The sequence below is a fragment of the Capricornis sumatraensis genome, chromosome 9 (genome assembly GCF_032405125.1).
Source record: "Capricornis sumatraensis isolate serow.1 chromosome 9, serow.2, whole genome shotgun sequence".
Classification (NCBI taxonomy): Eukaryota; Metazoa; Chordata; class Mammalia; order Artiodactyla; family Bovidae; genus Capricornis; species Capricornis sumatraensis.
Window position 1 is genome coordinate 6,190,351 of NC_091077.1, and position 23,303 is coordinate 6,213,653.

General features: G+C 57.6%; 2 protein-coding genes across 3 annotated transcripts in view; one reads left to right on the top strand and one right to left on the bottom strand.

The window, feature by feature from the left end:
* The first annotated feature begins 159 nt into the window (after window positions 1-159).
* Window positions 160-1,883, top strand: GDF1 (growth differentiation factor 1). Its single transcript, XM_068980047.1, has 2 exons — window positions 160-484; window positions 1,099-1,883. The coding sequence occupies exons 1-2, from the start codon at window positions 160-162 to the stop codon at window positions 1,881-1,883; spliced, it is 1,110 nt and encodes a 369-aa protein (XP_068836148.1).
* Window positions 1,884-2,292: 409 nt separating this feature from the next.
* UPF1 (UPF1 RNA helicase and ATPase) overlaps window positions 2,293-23,303 on the bottom strand; it is a 33,009-nt gene continuing 11,998 nt past the window's right edge. Inside the window, exons 3-24 of one of the 2 annotated variants that reach the window (XM_068979653.1) lie at window positions 21,814-21,903; window positions 19,377-19,544; window positions 18,779-18,959; window positions 17,482-17,643; window positions 16,771-16,855; window positions 16,489-16,587; window positions 15,913-16,021; window positions 15,596-15,755; window positions 15,376-15,494; window positions 14,792-14,956; window positions 14,587-14,701; window positions 13,649-13,792; window positions 13,069-13,282; window positions 9,977-10,094; window positions 9,392-9,548; window positions 9,076-9,218; window positions 7,531-7,705; window positions 6,926-7,007; window positions 5,480-5,641; window positions 5,131-5,348; window positions 4,699-4,821; window positions 2,293-4,112 (exon numbers count right to left, since the gene is read on the bottom strand). In XM_068979653.1, the coding sequence (XP_068835754.1) occupies window positions 4,702-4,821; window positions 5,131-5,348; window positions 5,480-5,641; window positions 6,926-7,007; window positions 7,531-7,705; window positions 9,076-9,218; window positions 9,392-9,548; window positions 9,977-10,094; window positions 13,069-13,282; window positions 13,649-13,792; window positions 14,587-14,701; window positions 14,792-14,956; window positions 15,376-15,494; window positions 15,596-15,755; window positions 15,913-16,021; window positions 16,489-16,587; window positions 16,771-16,855; window positions 17,482-17,643; window positions 18,779-18,959; window positions 19,377-19,544; window positions 21,814-21,903 (2,986 nt within the window). In that variant the 3' untranslated portion in view covers window positions 2,293-4,112; window positions 4,699-4,701. Of the gene's footprint in view, window positions 4,113-4,698; window positions 4,822-5,130; window positions 5,349-5,479; window positions 5,642-6,925; window positions 7,008-7,530; window positions 7,706-9,075; window positions 9,219-9,391; window positions 9,549-9,976; window positions 10,095-13,068; window positions 13,283-13,648; window positions 13,793-14,586; window positions 14,702-14,791; window positions 14,957-15,375; window positions 15,495-15,595; window positions 15,756-15,912; window positions 16,022-16,488; window positions 16,588-16,737; window positions 16,856-17,481; window positions 17,644-18,778; window positions 18,960-19,376; window positions 19,545-19,632; window positions 19,904-21,813; window positions 21,904-23,303 lie in introns of those variants that run through there. The other variant, XM_068979654.1, reaches the window with a different exon arrangement.

The following is a 23,303-nucleotide window of genomic DNA, read 5'->3' on the forward strand; positions in this document are numbered from 1 at the left end:
CCCGCAATTGGTCCCTATTCGGCTTCAGGATCGCGGCCACACCCCCCGGGACCCTGACCCAGCCCAGATCTCTCCAGGGACCCCGGTCCCGCCCCCAGCCCACAGGTCAGGGAGCCCGACAGGCCCTGAACACTCGCCCGGCCGCTGCCTGTGAGGAAGATGCCACCTCTGTGCCGCCGTCCGGGCCACCAAGTCCTTCTCCTCCTACTGGCCCTGCTATTGCCCTCATCACCCCCGGCCTGCGCTCCCGCGCCCCCGGGCCCAGCCGCCGCCCTGCTCCAGGCTCTCGGATTGCCCGACGTGCCCCGGGGCGCCCCCAAATCCCGGCCCGTACCCCCTGTCATGTGGCGCCTGTTCCGCCGCCGGGACCACCAGGAGGCCAGGGCGGACCCGCGGAGGATGCCCCCGAGGGCCACCTTGCGGCCGTGCCACGTGGAGGAGCTGGGGGTCGCCGGAAACATCGTGCGCCACGTCCTGGACAGCGGTGAGTGGGGTCTGCGCTGGCGGCGTGGGTCTGGGAGGCCGAAGAGCCCTGAGGATCCCCAGCCATCCCGTCCAGCCCGCAAGCAACCTGGGCTTTAGTACTCCATGCGGTCCTGCGCGTGGACACCTGTGGAGACAGGGGATGGGGGACAGCGAAGGGAGCGGTCCGAAAGCCAGGCTCTTCTACTCCGAGCCGGGCCCCCTGGCTTGCAGCTGAAGCCCTGCCCCCACTCCATCACAGCCGCTCTGCCGCTTCACACCACTTGATGCCTTCCTGCTGATGCCACCCCGCCCCAGCATCGGTTCCCCTGGCCCCAGGAGGGCTTTCGTTCATCCCCCACTTGCCGATCTCCCCCCATCCCCGCACGCGGTCCCCTGTCTGCCGAAGTCCCCAACGGCGGGTTGACCCCAACTGGGTAGGGCCTCTTCCTCGCAAGTGATGCCCTTCCCCCACCCCCTGGCGCTTCACACCACTTGACGCCTTCTGACAGACAGTGCGGCCCCACCTCCGGACGCTCACCTTTCTCTGCAGCCCCCAACCCAGAACCCCCTCGTGGGCCAGCCAGCACCGAGAGGGGACCCAGCGCCAGCCAAGCCCTCTCCCTTTCTTCCCAGGAGCGGCCGCCCGCTCTCCGGAACCCGCCTCAGCCGCAGGGCAGTGCCCTGAGTGGACCGTCGTCTTCGACCTGTCGGCCGTGGAACCAGCCGAGCGCCCGAGCCAGGCCCGCCTGGAGGTGCGCTTCGCGGCTGCGGAGGCGACAGCGGGGACGACTGGCGGCTGGGAACTGAGTGTGGCGCCGGCGGGAGCAGGCCTCGGGCGGGTGGGGCTCCGTCAGGTGGTGCCCACCCTGGGACAGCCGGTGCGTGCTGAGCTGCTGGGCTCCCTCTGGGCCCGCAACGCCTCGGCGCCCCGCAGCCTCCGCCTGACGCTGGCGCTGCGTCACCAGACCCTCGCGGCCTGCGCGCGCCTGGCCGAGGCCTCGCTGCTGCTGGTGACGCTCGACCAGCGCCTGTGCCACTCCCTGGCCCGGCCGCGGCGCGAGGCCGAGCCGCCAGTGGGTGGTGGCTCCGGGGACTCGTGTCGCGCACGGCGGCTCTACGTGAGCTTCCGCGAGGTGGGCTGGCACCGCTGGGTCATCGCGCCTCGCGGCTTCCTGGCCAACTACTGCCAGGGCAAGTGCGCTCTGCCCGCGGTGCTGTCTGAAGCTGGCGGGGCTCCCGCGCTGAACCACGCGGTGCTGCGCACGCTCATGCACGCGGCCGCCCCCGGCGCCGCCGGCCTGCCCTGCTGCGTGCCCGCGCGCCTGTCGCCCATCTCCGTGCTCTTCTTCGATAACAGCGACAACGTGGTGCTGCGGCGCTACGAAGACATGGCGGTGGACGAGTGCGGCTGTCGCTGAGGGGCGGGCGGGGCGGGGGGGCAGCAATAAACACTCCGTGGTCCGCGCAGCTGTCCCCACTGGTCTTGTTACGTGGCCCGGGGGGTGGGGGGCTGGCAGCCACTGACCATCACCGTTGACCACGAGGGTAATAGGTGGGGGTTCCCAACAGTGATGCCACGGGAGAAACCGTCCCAGACCCCAACATCTAACGTGCCTGAAACCTAGGAACCGCCCGGCCCAGGCCCTCTTCAAGCCGTCTCAGCTTTGTCATCAAGGTGGCTCTGAACCCCACATCCTCAACTAGCCAGACCACCCCCCTCCCCCGCCCCGCTCCCCGGGCAAGTGCTCTGCCACACACCCCTGCAGTTATCCAGCCCGTGTGAAAGCAAGAGATGTTTATTAAGATTTTATTGGTGACAAAAGAGCTTAAAACAAATTGACCAAAAACCAAAAGTTACATTGCCTTGGTACAGATGTTTTTCTAATTTGGGGAACTTATAGTGACTGCTGCTAAGGTGGAGAAAAAAAGCAAACAGCACAAAGCAGAGGCAAAGCATTCCCAGGAACAGAACAGGGTGGTGGGTGTGTCACCCACGGGACGGCACACGAGGGGTCACAGCAGAAACCTATCCAAACTATGCAGCTACCAAAAGAAGCGGGGGCCGAAGGCCCTGCAGCGAAGGTGATAAACAAGAGGCCTGCCAGAGGCGGCAGCCCGTGCCCCGCCCTCCTGAGTGCCAGAGGAATGGGGCCTGCGTCCCCTCTCTCCTGTGTGCCAGCTGGAGGCTGTGGGATAAGGCACACTGGGAGGGGGATGGTGGGGTCAGGGGCACCAGGGCCTGGACAGGCAGGGTTAGGGCTAGATGGTCCCCAACCAGGGCCGGCCAAGGAGGCTAATACCCCACCATGTGCGAAGAGCTGGGCGTCAGGGGTCCGCAGGCAGCAACAATAACTTCAAGTTGCAGTTCAGACCCAGGCAGAGGCCCCATGTAACACCTGATGTGACGAATTCTTTCACGCCCTTTAGCACAAATTCAACTTATTTTGGAAACTTACTCCTGTCTCTCTCCCACAAATGACCCCACCTCATCAAAGCTGTGCCTGTGTGTAGAGCGGCTCCAAACTAGTGGGGCAGGTGGGGAACAAGGTGGAGGTGGGGGGACGTTCAGTGACTCCAACTGGCCTCAGGGATGGTGGGGGCCTCCCTGGGGACGGGGACGGGTCCTCCTGACTGCCGCCTTTCACCAAATCCTCAGGAAAGACCCTGGGGAAGCAGCAGCTGGCCAGGGATCAGCCACCTTCCAGCCTTCTGGCCTCATAGCCAGTCCCGCCTGAAGCCCCTCCTGTGGGGCCAAGTCCACAGTGCACGGGAGGCGCTCTGCTTCTTGGGAGTCCAGCAGAGCCTCGGAGCTGCCTGCCCGGCCCAGGACTGTGCTCCCTCACTGCCCTGATGCGCTGGGAGAAGCTGCTGGAAGCTAAGAACTGAAAACAATCCTCGGCCCATCGCAGGTGTTGATTCTAATCTTGAGTTGTGTTGGCATGTTTAAACTTCGTTTCTGGAAGCTTCTCGCATCTCCCAGGCCCACCACTAAGATTTGAGAGACAAACTCAGCAAAGTATATTTTTCAGTACTCCTTAGAAAGAATTTTTAAAAAACAAACAGAAAAACACAAACCACCATATTTTCTTGAAATGAAAACCCTCCTAGAACGCAGGCAGCATGAGCGCGGCGGTATCAGAGCCGGTGTGGACAGAACCCACACTCTGCAGGGCTCTCCCGGCACGGCCACCACTGCAAGCAGCCTGCTCAGCACAGAAACGCCAAGTTTTTTCCTGCTAAAACGTAGTCCCCTTTCAATAAAAGAGAAAAGTAAAGAAAGAACAGAGGAAAGGGCTACTCTGAGATGAGGGTCTTCCTCCCTCCGCCCTGGTCGCAGACCCAGGTGTGGATACGGCGGGCGAGCTGGGCTCCTCGCGAGCGGGGCTGGCGGGGCTCGCTGGCGGCGGTCCTCCGCGGCCGCCCCACCTCCCGCGCTCCCTTCCGGCTCCTTGCCGCCACGTGCCAGCAGTGGGCGCTCGCTCTGTCTCGGGCTCCTCTCTCCCTCGGGTGCTCCTCTCCCTCCTGTTGCTCACAGTGGTGCTTCAGTTTTAGCAGTGGAAAACAGGTATCCATTTATTTTTATTTTTTATTACCCAGAATAAGATGCTGATGGACTAAGCCACATAGCTTAGCTCTTCCGCTGCCACCTGTCAGGGAGAGAGGGAGGGCAAGAGGCTTTAGAACAGGTGGGAGCCAGGGCAGCTCACAGACATGGCCTGGAAGGCTCCCCCATTCCAGTGGCCAGCTGGGAGCCTGGACCACTGACTTCCCACCCAGAGAGAAGGTGGCTGAGAGTCACGGCTGCTGGGCCTTGTGCAATCAACAGCCCCACCCCTGCTCCCAGCATCACCAGCTCCCGCAGCCCCTGGTCACTGGCGGGTGGGGCAGGCCCAAGGCCTTCTAACTCCACTCTGGCCTTGTTATGGGCAGACAACCAGGACACGGGGCCCTCGAGGGACCGAGACGCACACCCAGAGGCGCCGCAGGCACCCAGGGGCTGGGCCCTCTCCACCCTCGTGACCAGCCTTGTCAGGGTGAGGGGACACTCTGCCTCCTGGCTGCCCACCAGAAGCAGCACTAAGACCCTCTGGAGAAGCCTGTGGCAGAGGAGCGCGCATGCATCTCACATCCCCTGCAGCTGAGCAGAGGCACCGGGACCCAGAGTGACAGGCAACAGGGTGGGCGGGCCCCTGGAGGACTCGAGACCCACACCTCCTCCAGAGGCCAGCTTGCCTTCTAGTACTGGGACAGCCCCGTCACTCCACCGTGCTGGTACGCCCGCTCGCCCTGGTATGTGGAGTCTTGCGACAGCGCCACGTCGATCTGTGACTTAAACTCATCCCCAAGGTAACTGTCCTGCGAGACAAGGTTGGAGAGAGCAGCACTGAGTCGAGGAAGCGCATTCATCCTCCCAGCCGTGAGAACCTGCTCTGTGTCCAAGCCGCCACTAGCCCCAAGGAACCATCTGGAAGCTTACCTCGAAGCCCAAGCGGCAGGAAGCCCACACTGGCTACCTCACCACTGGAGATGTGCTACCCAGGACTGCGCGTGGAGCGTTCTAGACCCACAGTCCCAACGCGGAGGTCGTTAGGGGAGAGTGGCTCCCTGGGCGGCTCTGACCCCTGCGGGTGTGCGCTGCTTCACGCTCACGTGGCCAGGGCTCACCTGGGACAGCTCAGGCTGGGAGAGGCCGGGCTGGCTCATCTGGGAGGGCTGGCTCATGGAGATGTAGCCTTGGGTCAGGGCGCCCTGGGAGAAGGGCTGGGACGCCACATCCTGGCTGGCCTGGCTGTTGGGGAGGTTCGTCTGACTGGGCCCAGGAAGCCCAAAGCGGTTCTTCTGGCGCCCCCCACGACCAGTCTTGCCTTTTGGGGTGCCTCGGCCTGAAAGACAGCAGTCCAGGGTTCCCTGAAAGAGGTTCTGAGCCTCACAGACAAGCACGCCTGCTCAACCCTACGGTGTGACCCTAGCCCAGGCCAAACCGGCTTCCCACGGAATCCCGCTCAGTGCTCACCTGCGGCTGGCCCGTTAGCTTGTCCAAAATACCCCGGTGGTGGCATGGGCGGCATGACCAGGTTGAAGGGAATGGGGATGTTCATGGCAGCCACGTGGCTGGGGCCGGCACTGATCATGCCGATCTGGTCGTGGGTCTGGAAGTACATGTTCGAGGGCCGGCCTGTAAGACACAACATGAGCGGCAGGCGTCACACTGCATCCAAGCGAGTCCACTGCCCGCTGCTCTGCCCACAGCGGGAACGTCTGTCTTGTCCTCTCACTGCCGTCTGTCCCAGTGTTTCCTGGTGTGCTCTGACAGCAAAGTCACCTGATACAGAATCTCACAACACATCCTCCCCACCCCCAACAGCCTCCTGGGGCTGGTGTCTGGGAGTGAACTTTTTCTCCTGGGAGATTCTGGCAACCATTGGCCTATAGGGGATATGAAAAACGGAAACCAAGCTGCATTTCTGATTTCTTTAGATAGCCCTTTTTACTGCAAATGTTATATTACATGGTACCACTGCCACCCTGCCACCCCTAAGAAAAAGCCTAAGCTTGATACACCAGTGGATCTCACTGAAGACAAAAGCCCCCAGGGCAACCTTTGGTCAAGGAAGATCCACGGGGGCCTCAGGGATGAAGGATGGACCCAGGACACCCTCAGCTACACAGGGACAAATCAGATATGGTGACAAGATCTGTTGTTATTTAAGAACACAACCCCCAGTCTGAGCCTAACGACCAGAAGAACACTGCGGCAGGGAAAGGGTCTCAACGATTTCCTATGGAAGAGGGGCAGCCGGGGTCCACCTGCCCTGGAGAGGAATGGCAAGCATGCGGGAGGCCAAAGGCAGCTGCGAGACGTGGGCAGGTGGCAGAGACTACATGGGCGAGGCGCTGGCCCTCCACGACAGCTGGCTCAGGGAAGGGTCCCGGGAGGCAGGGACCTGTGGGATGAATGGGGACCTGCGACAGACTGCCGCCTCAGGCCGGAGGAGTCCCAGGCAGCAGGGCCAGGCTCGGCCTTAGCACACAGTACACAAAAGCCTCACCCAGCTAGAGAGGCGGTGCGCCCAACCCTGAGGTCTGACAGACGGAGCTGAAGTTCAGGGAAAGCAGCAAAACCTGAGACGAGGCTGCAGGTGTGACCCTCCCAACGGAGGAGAGCAAAGGGCAGGCAGGGTGGGGTTAGGGCGTAGAAGCAAACTGACCAAGCTACAAGATTTGCTGAGACACCACTGCGTACGCAGAGCTGTATTATTTTAAAAACATCTGTCATTTGAGAAATTGCCCAAGACCAATTATTTGATTTCAAGCAAGCGAAGCTGAGAAAGAACTCACTGTCAGGCAGGTTTCTGTGGACAGAGGCATGAGAGGTCACTCAGGAGTGACAGGGCTGGAAGGTGTGGGCGTGGGAACAGTCAACAAGTGCGGGGCCAGGCGGTCCCCTGCAGAGACTCACCCTGGCTGCTCCGGTCGTAGACCGACCCTGGGATGATGGCCTCCCGGGCATCATACATGGCTGTCGTCATGAAGCGGGCTCCCTGCAGAGGGTTTAGGTCAGTGAGGAATTTGTCATGCTGACAGGAGGAGGAACTTTTCAAACACCTGGTGGCCTGGGAGGTGGCCAAGCTGCACACACAGATGACAACCCAGAGGCTGGCCACTCGTGCGCTCCGGGCTTCGTCCACCTTTCCGCGCCTGACCCGGCCTTTGATGCCCAACAGCTCAGGCAGCACCCACTCCTTAAGCCCCAGAGCACCATGGGTTTACCAAGCTCCCAGCTGCTTGGGTCTGACTGTGAGCGGCTGGGTGCCACCTGTGACACAGTGTTCCACAAGGACCAAGAAGAGAGAAGCCTCAGAGCACCTGAGACACCTGGCGTGGGAGCTCTGCAGGGACAGGCTAGCACGCACCGCTTCTCTTCACACACTGACACTCTCAGCCCACCCCCAGCTCGTACTCGTCCCAAGTCCCACGTGCCGTCACTCGCGGCCACAGGCCCAGAACACCGGCCCGGGAGAAGGGGTTCCCAGCAGTCTCGCCCTGCCCGTGGCAGGCGCTCACCGGGTTGATGGTGTTGACCAGCTTCCTGGGCTTGCTGAACTGCATGAGGCTCTCCCGCAGGTTGTTCAGGGGTCCCTCCACCAGCACCTTCTGCTCCTTGTAGTAGTTCAGCAGGTGGTTCCACAACGGCTGCTTGGACAGGGCCTTCGGGTTGCCCACGATAATGACCCCATATCTGCAAGAGATAGGCACCAAGAGTTTAGTCAAAGCTATGGCTTTCCAGTAGTCATGAATGGATGTGAGAACTGGACCATAAAGAAGGCTAAGCGCCGAAGATTTGATGCTTTTGAACTGCAGTGTTAAGAGAAGACTCTTAAAAGTCCCTTGGACTACAAGGAGATCAAAACAGTCAATCCTAAAGGAAATCGACCACGAATATTCATTGGAAGGACTGAAACTAAAGCTCCAATACTTTGGCTACCTGATGCAAAGAACTGACTCATTTGAAAAGACCCTGATGCTGGGAAAGATTGAAGGCAGGAGAAGAAGGGATGACAGAAGATGAGATGGTCCACTGACTCGATGGACATGAGTTTGAGCAAGCTCTGGGAGTTGGTGATGCACAGGGAAGCCTGGCGTGCTGCAGTCCATGGGGTCGCAAAAAGTCGGACATGACTGAGAGACTGAACTGAAAGTACAAGGTGCCCAGGCAGCTCCCCTGGCACCCTGCCCACCATGCCCCTGTCTTCTCAGTGCACAGGAGCATTGAGAGCCACCCTCAACCTCCCTGCCTAGACGCCTGGCCTGCCTATGCAGCGCCCTCTGGGAATGCTGGGGATGGTTGCGTAACTGCGAACTGGGGTGACTTTTCACTGGATCCCATCCTGTAAGCTGCCAACCCTGCACATGGGTTTATTTGAGGGCAGGTTTCTGTTGAGCCCAGATGTCAAAACATCTCTGTGGGAAAATGAACTCAGAAACGAGTCTCTTCATTTGCAGACCTGAGTCAGCCTCCTGGGCAACTAAGTCACACGTGGCAGGGGCAGACTCCACAGCTGCCTCAGGCATTTTGATGGGCTGGGCACTTGATGCCCAAGCCAAGCTTCTGGGGGAAAGCTTACATTCATCAGCTGTTTCGGGGCTCCCCCGCCTATGCTGGCTACCAAATGAAAAGCAAGGTGCCCTCAGTGGGGAGGGAACCAACATGTGAATGTGAGTCCCGCTTGCAGCTGGTACAAGGGTGGCTGCTGTCTGGTTTCATGTGGGGGTGACATGGGGTCCACCTGATTCTCTGGGTCCCTCACTATTTCGAAAGTTATATTCCAGAGCTAAACAAGGCAACTGGACAGAAAGCCACCAGGACACAGAAACAAAGACCACTCACGGGCGAGAGGTCCTCTCCAGACTGCTGCTGGGAGCCCTCTGCCACGGCACTGCTGAGGCCCCTCTACTGCGCCCCGTGCCACAGCCCAAGGCGCGGCTGGGGTGTGAGAGCTGACAGGAAGAGAAGCAGGCTGGGAGCAGCTCTCAGGCCAACCCCTCCCAGCACTTTGGAAAGCCTCCTACGCACGAGGGGCCGCCCCTGCAAGATGCAGCTCTCCCTACCGTGCTCTGGTCAAGGCCACGTTCAGGCGCCTGGGGTCATTCAAGAATCCAATGCCTTGGTGCTCATTGGCCCGCACACAGGAGAGGATGATGAAGTCCTTCTCGCGGCCCTGGAACGCGTCCACACTGGCAATCTCCACCTCCTACAGGGGCAGTAAGCACGGTCAGCCAACAGGCTTCCTCCAAGGAGCCCTCAGGCTGCGCAAAGTCTGCCTAAATGCACCACCAAACCGCACGGCTGAGCCTGGGGCCTGAAGCCGGCAGGCGGTGGAGGGCAGGGCCTGGGGCGGGCCCGGCGGGGCAGGCGGGCACGCACCTGGTAGAGCTTGGTGTGCAGGGAGCCGCTGAACTGCATGTACTGCACCAGGTAGGAGCGCTGGCCCTCGTAGGGCGTGATGATGCCGATCTGGTCCGGCTTGGCGCCCGCCTTCAGCAGCTTCGTGGTGATCTTCTCCACGTTGGCAGCCTCCGTCCTAAAAGAGTCAGGCTTTCACTTCCCAGGCTCCATCTCTGGGCTCCTGAGACCCGCCCCCCCCCCCCCCCCCCCCCCGCCCAACCCCGGACTAGAGGCTGTGGAAGGCTCAGGGGCAGCCTCGCCTCCAGTACAACCCTATGGAGGCCCTGCTTGGCACACCCGTGGCCGGGCAGCCCACCATTTACCAGCTGAGTCAGGAGGGACAGAAAAGACTCACACGGGGGCTCCTAAAGGATCTGCTCAACAGGAAATATACACTGAAAAGATGAGGCTGGACCTATGCTGCTGGTTTGAGAGTGTGAACAGAATGAGCGCAAGGGAAACAAGGACAAGGTTCACCACCACATTAAACGAGACCACAGGCGCACACTCACTGGGAGAGCTGTCACTGAAGCCAGCAGGCACCACAGACAAGTCTCTGCTTACCTGTTCAGGTAGGAGGTGCCTGAGCTGGCAATCTCCTCTTGGCCCTGGGTCACATAGAAGAACATTGGTTTATCCGGTTGGGGCCACTGAAAGTCAAACCCCTTCTTTACACGATCCGCTGGCATCGTGGAGAAGAAAAAAGAAAACATCCTGTTAGAGAAGCAAAGTGCGGCCGGTCTGGGTGCGCTGAGGTGGAGAGCAGAGTGGAGGCCACTCCATCCTGTGCAGAGGCACACGGCAGAGCAGGAAACGGCAGGCTCCAGCGACTGACCCAGGTCTGTGGGTCCCAGGGGAGGCCATCAGCGGGGGTCCTCTGAGCGAAACTCCCAGTAACACTTAGCACTATACCTGGTACAAAGCTGGCTTACTTGCGGAACAGATCTCACTGTTGGTGTTTTCTGCGGCCTATGTCTGCCCCAGGGTAGAGAAGATATTCTATCTCCTTTCAGAAGGTTTATGATGTACCTTAAGGGACTCACATGCACCCACACCTGGCTTTTAACAATGACACTGTTGACGCCCAACGTCTTGTCCCAAACCAGGGCCTGTGGACAGGCGGGTCTGCCTCTGGACTCTCCCAGGCCCTGCGTGCAGCGTCTCTGGGACTGCAGCTGGACAGTAGCTCGTGACATCGAGTATGAGCTGCCACCATCCTCAAGCTCTTTCATGCTCATCTTAAGTGCTCAGTCCTCTGCAAGTCCTTACAATGCTGAAAATCAGTCTGTCCAATCAGACAGTCCACCCATTCTTTTGGGAATTTCTGACTGGAGTTATACCTAATCAGATTAATGTAAGAAAACTGGAATTTTTGCACCAAAATAGACTACCACAGATGAAGGAAGGGCCTGAGCTGTGAGGACACACGGTATGATCCCTTTTATGTCAAGCTGATAATGAGGCAAAGACTCAATGTTTCAAGTGAGGGCAGCGGCTAGAGCAAGCTCGGCGCTGGCAAACGTTTAACCACCTGCCAGGGACAAGGCAAGGGCTGGCCAGTGCCGGCTAATTTCCAGGCTGTAGATACGCCCACACCACTGATGTCGGCCACCCCAGGGCAGGGCGCCAGCACCATCCCAGACAGGGCTCACTGCCGGGCTGCAGGGCGCTGGGGAGGCGGCGTGCAGGTGCAGATGCTGGTAACAGACGTGGTCCCCTAATGAAAACTCACTAAGCCTGGCACTTCTTTACACTCCTCAGAGTTTTTTAAAAAGTTACTTCGGGGGTGCCATGTCCCAGACACTGACGGTCCAGCAGTGAAGCATCGCCAGCAACCTCTATCCTGTGGAGCCGACGCCATGGAGAAGGTGGAGCGAGGCCAGCGGGAGTCTGTGCCAGAGCTGGTGGTGGCTTTCCCAACAAGCGCCGACTGCGCCCCAACTAGCTCCTCGTGACCTGGCCTTTCCTAGTCCTGCCACCCACCAGACCAACAGCACCCCGAGGGTCGGGACTGTACTGCACAGCAGCCGTATGCCGCGGACAGGCACTCACACGTCCCACCTCAGTCTCCTTATCCACAAAGTGGGCTAAACAAAGCCGGCGTGATGGGCTGCTGGCATTAACAAGACTCTAAACCAGCAGTTCTCAAACGAATGGTGCACTCAGCATCTCTTTACACTCTGAAAGAGGAGCAGTCCAAACAGCTATTATTTCTGTGCATTACAACTACCGATATTTATTGTATTTTAAAACCCCAAAATTTTAAATAATTAAAGGTTCATTTAAAGATGACTATATTAACTTAAAAATATTTTTATGGAAAATAATATTTCACTAAAATATATATTTAGTGAATTTTACCAACTCACTTCACTCTCCAGCTTATCGACTCCTGCTGCCAGTCTCCTGGGAGCCCTCACAGCATGTGATGGACAGGCCTCACAGATGCACGTGGTTGGAAAAGGGAAGCATGTTTGTTTTGAAGTATCTATTTGGCCGTGCTAGTTCTTGGCCGCAACATTTGAGGCCTCTCGTTGCGGCACAGAACTCTCACTCGCACTGTGTGGGACCTCAGTTCCCTGACCAAGGGCTGGCCCCGGGCCCCTGCACAGTCTCAGCCACTGGGCCACCAGTGGAGTCCCAGGAAGCATCTTTAAGACCTTTCCCGCTGCCGTGGGATTATCTCAGTTCTACCTGGAAACCGGATGGGAGGCTGCCCTGTGGTCCAGGGACCATGGCCTTTCTGCGCTGCCCTGACTTGCGTGGCCTCTGACCCCCAGTGACGTGGAAGCACCTTTGCTACCTGTTGGAATGGGAAGTGCTGCTCACCCTGTCAGGCAGGGCTTCCAAAGGCTGATACCCCTGACAAGTGTCACCACCACGATCTCATCGTAAAGTTTACTCAGCACCTGGAAAACACGGTAAGCTTACACTAGGGGACATGTGTTTTCCAAAACTCTCATTTTGATGTGAAGTCTCATATTTTATCACTGGTGATGAATACTGTGAGTTGTTTTCCTCGAAGCCACAGGCCAGGTTTGATCCCTTTGAAGAAAACGCCTGCTAACTGTCCAGTCTGTGTAACTAGCATGTGAGTCCTTCCTTCAAGCACCTCACACACCTGCCAAGCATCTCGGGAGACGATCCTCTCCCACACAGGATCCCTAGGACGCGCCTCAGGAACCAGTAAACAGAGTACTCCTCACTTTGAACTCAGGCCAGGGCCTGAGTGTGTGTGGCCACAGGTGTGTGGTATGGCGATACACAGCAGCCTGGGCGCACCACAGGCATCAGCACAGCCTGAAGGCGCCCAACACCCCAGGGCCACCGCGGAAGACGTCTGCTCTCGGGCGTGCACAGGCCTTGAGAACCACCGACAGAGGAAGGAGTGGGGCAGGCGCTTGTCTCTGCTACCTCCTCTTCTGTGTGTGATGCACCAATGGAGGGAATCCTCGCGGCTGACTCTGCGAATCTTACCGAGATGAGGACCCCCCACCCCCGGCCCACGCCGCAAGAATGGCCTGCACTCTAGAGCACGCATTGCCCCACTGGGCCTCTCGGAGGGGCCCCTACACACGCAGTCACCACGTAAGGCCACTTGAGAAGGAAGCGAGACCAGGCACTGTCCCCAGACACCGGCACTGGGCCAAGCTTACCTGCGGTAACGCCGTTCTGGAGAGAGCCCTCGTAGAAGATGTTGGATGGGAAGGCGCTGAGCGCGGGGTGCATCCGGTACTGGACCTGGAGGCGGATGGGGCGGATGCCCAGCACCACCAGGCGCTCAAAGAGCGACTGCGACAGCCCGGCCTTGGCCGCCTTCTTGCACATCACCACAGGGCCCAGCTGGCAGTGGTCACCCACGAGGATCAGCTGTGATAAGAGGCCCACATCACAGTTCAAACATGGATAGCCCACATATCTATTCAGGGACTAAGAGGACTGGGGTCCATACAACCACCCAACTACACTAACTCAAGTGGCAAGACACTGACCTGGAGTGGGAAAGCTGCCCACCGTACATGTGGAACATGCTCTGAACCTTCACGAAGGCACTCTGTGCCACGCCCACCCTTGACAGACCCCTCAAAGGCCTGCTATGCACCCCTCTGTGCTCTGCCAGGGCAGGAACACAAGAGCCTAGGACACTAACGCAAACCTCCACACTAAGTGCCGCACAGAACGAGAGGGACGCACTCAAGCGCCAAGTCAGGCCGTGGCGGACGCGCTGGGGCCCACCTGCTTGGCTCCAAGGACCACAGGCACCATGCACTCTGGCTCGGTGGCCTGCGTGCTTTCGTCGATTAAAATGGAACGGAACTGCATCTTGGCGAGCCTCGGGTCTCCTGCGCCCACACACGTGCAGCAGATGACATCTGCGTTCTGGGGAAGAGAGTGCGCCAGGTCTCAGGGCACCTGCAGGTTCAGGCTCCCAGAGCCCAAAGGGCAGGCAGGACGGGACGCAGACGCCGCTCTGGTCCACACCCTTCCCGACAGCATCTACAGTCCAGGCTGTGGTGACCCTAAGCGCTTGCGAGTCACGCCTAAAAAGGACTTGGTGCCTTGAGACAGCCTCTGAGGGGCAGTGCTGAGCCAGGGGAACCGTGGTCTCAGTCGGTTGTCACCTAGCGCGGGAGACGGTGCTCTGAACCTGCCCGAGGCTCCAGGCACAGACCAGGCTCCCAGAGTCCAGCAACAGGCAGGCTGGCAGGGAATGCAATCTACCTCAAACACTTGTGCTTTTCAGACAATAAGATGTCTCTGTGTGACCTCAGAGGAAGCACACGGAGGACAGCATCAGAGTTCTCCCCTCAAATGGAAAAGAACCCACTAATGGCGCTTCACATGGACTTAATGTATCCAAACAGGTCCGTTGGCCCAAGTGAACAAGTGAAACTCAAAGCGCTGCTCAGCCATGTCCCACTCTTTCCAATCCCACGGACTGTGGCCCGCCAGGCTCCTCTGTCCACGGGATTTCTCAGCCAAGAATACTGGAGTGGGTTGCCATTCTTTTCTCCAGGGGAATCTTCCCAACCCAGCAAACAAACCCGGGTCTCCTGCACTGCCAACAGATTCTTTACCGTCTGAGCTGCCAGGGAAGCCCAAGTGAACAAGAGAAGACAAAAGCCCAAAGGCCCAGACCCGTTCCTGGGCAGCAGGGCAGGTGAGGAGCTCACCATGAGCAGCTCCCTCTCGGCAGTGCGCTTCAGGGCTCTGTAACGCTTCTCGTCCGCCGACGACAGCTCCCCGGTCTCATCCTTCAGCTGCTGCAGCTTCTGGAGCTCTGGCATGCTGCGAACACGGCGTGTGAGCGGGAGGCGGGTGCCGCCAGGGCCTGCCCCGGGGAGACGCGTCTCATAAGGCCAGGGACCCGACACCCACCTGTCCATGTTCCTGATCTGGTTGTGCAGGGCCAAGAAGGACACCGGGGAGTCTATGGCCTCGCGGCTCTTGGCGCAGAGCCGCACGACTTTCAGCCCGGTCTGGTGGATCTTCTCAGTCAGCTGATCCACGGCTATGTTGCTTGGAGCACAGACCAGCACGGGCCTTCAGCAAAATGTGAGCGAATGTCAGCGCTCGCCCAGAGAAGAGCCCAGAGCGAGACCACCGTTTGGATCACAGGTGGTAGGGGAGCCGACTCAAGCCCTAAGACTACAGCCGGGAGTGACACGGTGCTGAAGGGACAACAAGCTAGCTGGCCTGGAACCTCCTGAGCTTCACGCTGCGCATGCCACTCCCCACTAACTCCTGATCCCAGCGCCATCACCTCCTGACCACACTGGTAAGACTTTCCAAGCTCTGAGGTGCACACAGGCACAACAAAACCGAGGATGAATCTACCCTGTGCAAGCTTACTTGTTAAAAACAGCCACAAAGGCCAGATCTACTACCAATGGCGTAGGAATCAGCACGCCAGGTACCCTGGGCCCCTCCATCTCCCCACCCTGGGCTGTACAGAGCCCTACCCGTTGCCTTGCCGAGCCAGGTGGTAGACGATGGTGGCTGAGGTCACGGTCTTTCCTGTGCCCGGTGGGCCCTGGATCAGACTCAGCGGTCGCTGCAGCACAGTCTTCACGGCGTAAACCTTCGGATACAAGCGGCCGTTAGGGGTGCAGACAAGGCGGAGGACTGCTCGGCAGGCACCGTGAGGTCCGGAACCCTCCTGCCCCTGGGACAGGTGAGAACCTGAGAGTGGTTGAGGTCGGGGAGCCCCTGTGCCGTGAAGCGCTTGGGCAGCTGGCACTTGATGATCACATCCTCCACCTCGTGGCCAAGCAGTTTATGGTAGATATAGCCCGACACAGAGGTCTCGTCCACGGCAAAGGTTTTCAGTGCGCTCTGCATTCTGAAGGGGAAGCTCTGGGTCAGCAGCGGGCACATGGAGCTGCCAGGCAGCCTGGCTCCCCACAACACGGAGCAGTGGGGAGGCTGCAGGCACACTGAGGGCCAGGGCCTGCCAAGCAGATGCAGGCAAGCGGGGGCAGGGAAGGGGGCGGACATACCTGTCAAATGAGGTTGACTTCCACACGAAATCCACCTGGAAGTTATGAGTCACCTCCACAGGGGCACCCACACTGCTCCGAAGCTCAATAGCAATCTCATCACCATAATCTACACCGCCGAGTTAAGTCTCACCCTTGTCAAAGCCTTAGGAGGAGCCCTCACTCACGGAGGAGACAGCCCCTCCTCCGCACCAGACACAGGAAACACAGCAAGGGACCCGTGTTCTCAATGGCAGGTTCCGGTCACTGCAGCCAGGGGCGTCTTCCCCATGAGCCTAGGGTGGCACCCAGCAAGGAACAGCCAAGCCCAGGGCCCAGGTTCCACAGAGCCCTCGGGCACACGGTTCAGAGCACCCTGGTTTCTGCCTAAGCAGCTCTGTATCAGCTAGGACAACTGAAGAGCCTGACGGCTGGAGACAAACCAGAGTCAACGGGGCTGCACACAGCCTTCCCTGCATCCGAGGCCCCAAGACTGCTCTCCACGGCGACCCACACAGGTCTCCTGTACTCGGGACAAGCCCGTCGGAGACTGGGCCAGAGGGTGCCTGTGCCGGCCCTTCTTAACACAAAGGATACTATCAGGGACCTTGATGACATGGCCGATCCCTTTCCAGAGGGGCGCCAGGTCCCCTTTGTACCGCAGGCATATCTCATCCCCTTGCATGAGCCGCATGTCTTATAGAGAGAAGACAACAGGAAAACCGGCGTTTTCACACGCATCACAGACACCACCACCAACAGTTCAAATTCAGGGACACTTTACAAGGGTGAAACTAGGAATTTTATGCTACTTAGAGTCACAAATATTTTAAAACTTAAAATCACCTCTTAACCAAATTATGACTAAATCCTCATTACCAGAGTCAGTCTTGGGCAAAGTGAAGTAGGCGATTCTCTTCTTGTTAAGGCCCAGGTCCCACCTGACCGTGATGTTATCTTGAGTCTGAGCACATAAAAAATAAGAGCCCTGTTAGCCTGCAACACAGACACGGGCCTGGGCTCCTCGTGTCTGTTTTCCATAGGCAGGTGCCGCACGGCAAGCAGCACCCGACAGCCTGAAACACCAACAAGCGCACATCCGGGAGAGAAGGCGTGAGGACCCTGAAACCTGCAGAGGACGACCGGAAGACCCCCCACACGACGTCTGTTCTTGGAGACAGCGGCTCTGTGGGCGGCAGAGGCAGAGAAGGAAGCTGACGGCTGAGGACACGGCCCGTGAGCCTCGGGGCTTCCGATTCCCGTGCAGTTTCCGAGGAACGGGCACAGGAGGGTCCTCAGGGTACTGCGGGCTCCTGGGGTCTGCCTCTCCCCACTGCAGCAAAGGCTACAAACCCAACTGGAAGGAATGTTTGTTGGATTTTAAATCAGACAGCACCTATATATGGATGTTTGGCCATGAGTGGCGGGGCACCTGCCCACAGGCCTGTCCTTAATCCACGGCTCCGTCTCTCAGGGGCTGCACCGTGGCCCAAGTCAGCATCTGCAGTCTGCAGAGAAACCCACCCTCCGCAGACCTGAGGAGAGAGGCTCTGTTAAAACGAACAAGCCCTCGTGCACACACCACATCACCTGCGACTCTTTCAGCTTCTTGTCGTAGTCAGCCTCCAGCTTGACCAGAGGCCCGAATATGTTCTGGTACTGGTAGGCGTCCTCGTAGCGCAGGAGGACGTGCTGTGGCTCCTCATCCACTCCGGGCTTCTCCAGGTCCTCCAAGGTGGCAGAAGGGTTCTCCTAGAGACAAGAGCCGGCTCCACGCTCTTCCCCATTCTCACCTCCACTTACAACGCGCTGTATGCGAGTGCACACCCGCCACCACTTCTCAGGACGAGCAGGGCTCCCAGTGGCCCAGCCCTCTCATCAGGAAGCCCACGTGGCACATAGAGGGGGAGGCCCCAGGAACACAGCCTGACACACATCCCACCAGGTGGCCACGTTCTTCCACCAACACCTCGCCCCTGACACGGGAGAGGTTATTCTTCCCAGTTGCCAGAAAGAGCACTGGATTTCCTGAGTGTGTACACAGAAAGGAAGGCCCGCCTCCCCATTTCCTCCTGACCCCACTACGCGGCACCAAAAGGAGAAACACGCTCTCGGCAGTAAGTGGGCTGTTTAGATATAAACAAGGACGGTGAGATAACTACAGCAGCCTGAAAATCGAGGTGGAAAGGTTCCTTGCTAGCCAATGCTTCAAACACACTTTGCCCTGCAGCTGAAGAGAAGATAAATTCACATTTTTAAAATTATATGGGTGCCTAATTAAAACTTCTAGCCTAATTAATTAAAACAGCAATTAGGAATTCTCGGCCATTCACTAGTTAAGATGCTGAGCTTCCATTACAGGGGCTGCGGGTTCAATCCCTGGTCAGGGAACCAAGACCCCACATCCTGCACCAAAAATAAATAAAAATGTGTACATGTGTGTCTGTGTCTGTGTGTGTCTGTGTGTGTGCAAGCAGCCAGAACCAGAGGAGGGCTTCCTTGGAGTAATGGCCTATGGGCAGGGCAGGAATCTTGCAAGCCCCCAGCCTGGCGTCGCCCTGGCTCCAACATGTCACATGTCTCAAGCCCAACCACGTTTCACACAGTATACCGCAGTCCTGGCTGTCTGCTCAGGCCCGGCTCCTCCTGGCGTGTCCAGCCGCAGTCGCTGACAGCCAGCTCCCATCCTCCTCCTTCCCACCAGCCACCCCTGCCCTCAACAAGAAGAGAAAAATTCCACTGGCCAGAGCTTTCCTTTCCCAGAGGCCTGGCGGGAGGCATCGCTGGCACCCTCCTTCCTGTTTCTGAGGACCCCAGTCCCGGTCCCAGCCCCCTACCCCCCACCACCTGCCACGGAGCGGGACGGGCTTCGCCGGCAGGCCCTCACCTTCCAGAGCTCCTCCAGCTTGTTGATCTGCTGGGCAGTGATCTGCCGTGCCCGCAGCTGCTCCTGCTCAGAAGGGATCTTGACCAGCCAGGACAGGAAGCACCGGTCCTGGATCAGGGGCTGCCACTGGGAGCTGTCCCAGTTGATGTCCTTGAGGCTGCTCTGACTGGCACAGGGCTGCCTGCAGAAACCCCGAGGGCGGGGAGAGCCCAGGTGAGGATGACCTCTGCCCCCCGCCGCAGGCTCATTACCTCGCACCTCAGAGTGGTACTCCCTACGTTTTACTGTATGATCACAGTGCCTTTAAACTGTCAGCAATAAACGCATCTCCCCATGCACTTGAGCTCTGAACTCTTAAAACTCAGAACAGACTTTGCTGTTACAGAATTTTATGATTTAACCAGAAGACACCCCAAAAGGGTCATGACATTCCTAGCTCTGTAACAAGCCCCAACCCTCCAAACCTCCTCAGACCTTGCCAGTTGGCAGAAACCATTTAAAGCTATTTTAAAGCTCCAGAGAGTTGGAGCCGTGGAGAGACTGAGTCTTCGCCTGAAAGGCACCCCCCTCAATGAGGAAAGTGGGGCCCTGCCCTCACCTGCACAGCAGCACCACAACCGAGTCGGCCTTGGCAGGGATGAAGCCGAGGAGGAAGACGTTGCGGCAGCCGCAGTTGTAACACTCCAGAACCGTCTCCCCTAGGGGCCCATCCTTGTGCAGGGTCACCTCTTTGCATTTTGCCCTCACAAGGTGATTTACAATGTGGCTGAAACCAGGAAATGATCAATAGTTAACACCCAAACTTTGGCTTTTCACCACTTCCAATTTTCGAGCTCCGTTAAAAGTTCCGGTACCGTTCACGGTCCATTAGCAGGAGCGGTCACACCTCATCCATCTGGCATCCAGAGGGACTGGCCTGCCCCCGAACTGGCTCCCCACTGAGCACAAAATCGATCCAACTTGAACCATTTCTAAGGAAAACTTTCCTAACATGCTTCACACAGTTCCCTCTTCCCCCATTCCTGCTTTCTTAAATCCAGCTTATTGGGCCTGACTGAATCTAACGCGGGTGCCAAGGCTGCTGTCTTGGAGAGGAAGGCTCGCCCCTTCACTGCTCCTATTCACTCAACGTAGTTTCTCTGCTGCTTCTTTCAAAGTCACTTCTCCTGGCCCCCGCGCCTGCTTCCAGGAGCAACACCCCTTCTCATTTGCTGCAGGCCAGGAAACCTGATAACCAAATGTACTAGAAACCTGAAGACAGCAAAAAAATAAGGAGTGGGGGAGGTCAAGGCTACTCTCCGGAAACACAGGGCCAGCTCTGAACTGTCTGGAAGCCGAGCTGTCTCAGCTCTTTCCTTGTTGCGCGTGGCCACTCTTGACGTCTTTCTCATTTCCGGGACACGGCTCACCTAAACTGGGGCCTGAGTCCCTGGTTTAGCCGCTGAACTCGCCCTCCCCAACGCCCGCCTCACTCAGGGCCCCAGGCAGTGCCTGCCCCTGCCTCAGGCTCTCCCAGCCTCCCCAGCGACCCCCAGCCTTGCTGTGGGTGTGTCACATGCTGAGCGTGCCTGCTGGGCCTCCAGCCTTCCCTGCTGCTCCCCTCGCGTCCCCTTGGGAAACCCCTCCTGTGCAAGCTTTGGCTCAGAGGCCAACATCCTAATCCTCTCTGGCCACACAAAGACTGTCAGATTACCCAGCTAATCATCACTGCTCTCTGTACCTCCAAAGCCCCTCCTCCCCTCCTGGAGCAGCCACCCCTGGGTATTCTACGGGAATCAGTGATTTCCTCTTGTCTTTTCTAGGCCCACCACGCTCCATCACATTGGAAGCTTCCTGAAGGCGGGTGGCTGCCCCATCACCTTCACAACTTGACCTTGCACAGAACACACAGTGCTGGCCGATGAAGTCTGTTTTCTCTTAGAGGTTCTCTGCTCACTTCCCTGACCCTGGCTCTGCTGACCTGAAGATGGGGTTGCCAACTATGGCAAGTTTTATTTAATCGCTTTTCCTGCAGGAGGAACTAATGCAAACACAGTAACACTTAAATCACCCAGAACATTTGGAAAGTGGGATACCAGTCTCTTCTTGGTACCCTAAAGATGCTTCTCCTTTCATATCCCTAAAAAACCTCAGCTCCCTTTCTCGCCTCACTCAGAAGCCCGTAATTTGCATTACTAACTCCACGGTGACATGAGATCTGACCACTCTGCGTCCTACACAAGATGGTGAGCCCGGGTCCAGCTGCCGAAGACATAGGAAGGGTAGGGGCTCTGCAGAATAAAGCCGGCTACGGAACTTCGTCACTTTATTTCTATAAAACGGGAATCTCAGAGGGAGATGCTGCTTCTGTCCCACGGAGACTCTGCTCTGCTTCTCTGTGGCAATGGCCTGAGTCCTTACCTCACGGCAGCCCCAGAGAAGCCAACAGGACCAGACCCGTGCCAGTGGTGGGGGCTGAGGAATCTCACCACTCGAGCTTAGATAAACGGACTCTCCCCTGGAATCTGAGTACCCACATCATGCTGGTCTCACCCAAACCCAAAAAAGGGACCTAGTCACAGCTGCCAGAGTCGACGATCAAGTGAACTTAATTTAATCTGATGATTCAGGATCTGGCCCGTATTAGCCTCAGGACTGCTCCAATGAGCTAAGGCCAGAGGGAGCCTTCTCAGGAAGCAGCTCCCATGGATGCCCATGACTGTCTTGGGAACATCCTCCCCAGGCACCCAGTAATGAAGATGAACGGGCATGCCAGGAGCTCATCTTGCAGAAAAATATAAATAAAAACTGGGAATGAGAATTAAACCAACCCTCCTTGCATAATAAAAAGAACCGCAGAGAATAAATCAAGGGTAAATACATTAAGGCATTCACACACCACCATCTGTTTCAAGTTAAACCAGTCACAGAGGAGGAGGAAAAACCAGGTTTGTTAGCGTGATTTTATATTGTGCTTCGCTTCAACATTTCCATAATTTACACACAAATCTGAGCACAGCACTGATTAAAGACACATGCGCGGTTTGATTATCTACCTGCCAGAAGTATTTCCACGTCCATTACAGAACCACTTCTTGCTGGTGTTACAGTAAACCACGCAAGCAGGATCATGTATTCCACAGTAACTAAAAAAGTCAAAACATCAACAGTTAAAGTTGGAAGACTGCTCTCTGGTTTTAATTTGGCAGGATGTAAAATTCTTTCCTCTTACAACATTTTTAAGTTTTTCATTAAACACATACTCAAACCCAACGATCCCACTAACAAAATCCAATCAGTTAACTGCAGAGGCTTCCTGACCCTGTGAACACAGGGCAGGGGTCAGGGTGCTGTGGAGACTCCTCAGATGGCAGCACAGACCCTTGCAGGCAGGGTCGGGGCTGTGGGGCACAAGAGCGGTGCAAGGTGCCAGGTGAGCCCAGCAACGTAGGCCTAGCACCCCCAAGGTGACGGAGCCATCTCCCTCACTCTCAAGTTTCAGGAGCGGTGACTTGTGAGCAGGGAAGTCAACATCCTGGCTCTGGGCGCACAGAAAGTAAGCTGAGACCATGCTGCATTCAGAGCCTCACATGCTCCGGCAGAGGGCGCCATGCTCCCGTGAACACTCAGTTCAACCCAGCAGTGGAGGGTCCCACAAGGAGCACCTCAGGAGAGCCCCCGGACTCCCTTTTCTGAAAATCAACACACCAAAAACAAAAGCACTGGCTCTGGCTCCGCACAGAGTAAAGTTCTGTATGTGCATGAAGCCAAGACTTCATCTCAAACCAGAATGTGCTCTGGCCAAGCACCTTCCCCGCGGCACCTCACGCCAGGACAGCTCTCCCTCCTCCTCCACTCCACTCCACGCGGACGGCAGGAGTGCGAGGGGGTGCGCAGACTTTAACCACTTCACAGGCCTGTTGAGAACAGGAACACTAGTACAGACGTAAAAATGCACTGTGAATGAGAGGGAGCACAGAACCAACAAAGTCAGACAGCCTGCCCGTCAGGCAGGGAAGGGGCAGCCCTCTGTGCCGCCACGGGTGCTGATCGTGGAGGGCCGCGCGCCTGAGGGTGGGCAGGGCCGAGAGGCCCAGTGCCCTGACTGGCAGAGTGCCCCAAGCAAGATCATTTCACCTCTTTTGGTCTCAATTTCCTTGTGTGCGTGTAACAAAAAAGCAAGAGTAAGTCCAAACACAAGGGATGGGTCCTCCTCTAGATCAGAAATCCAAATTTGGTCAACACGCAGGTCTTTTATTATTATTTTTTGCTGCCCAACAGAGCCTGTGGAATCTTAGTTCCCCGACCAGGGATGGAACCCACGCCCCCTGCCCTGGCAGCATGGACTGCCATGGAACTCCCCAAAGCAGCTATTTTAAAGAAGCCTACAGGAACCTTGCTGTGAGCGAAATCTCGGATGCTCTTACCCTCTGGACCCAGATGCTCACCCCATGTGCCGAGTTCTTTCGGATGAGTGAGGGGGCAGGTTCCGGGGAACAACCTTAAGGCCTGAAGAAGGCAGAGAAGGGGACTCTTTCTCCCTCCA

Excerpts from the sequence above, each read along its gene's own strand:
- GDF1 (XM_068980047.1), top strand. The coding sequence starts at position 160 with ATGCCACCTCTGTGCCGCCGTCCGGGCCACCAAGTCCTTCTCCTCCTA. Across the intron at positions 485-1,098 it reads GCGCCACGTCCTGGACAGCG|GAGCGGCCGCCCGCTCTCCG; the intron begins GTGAGTGGGGTC and ends CTTTCTTCCCAG.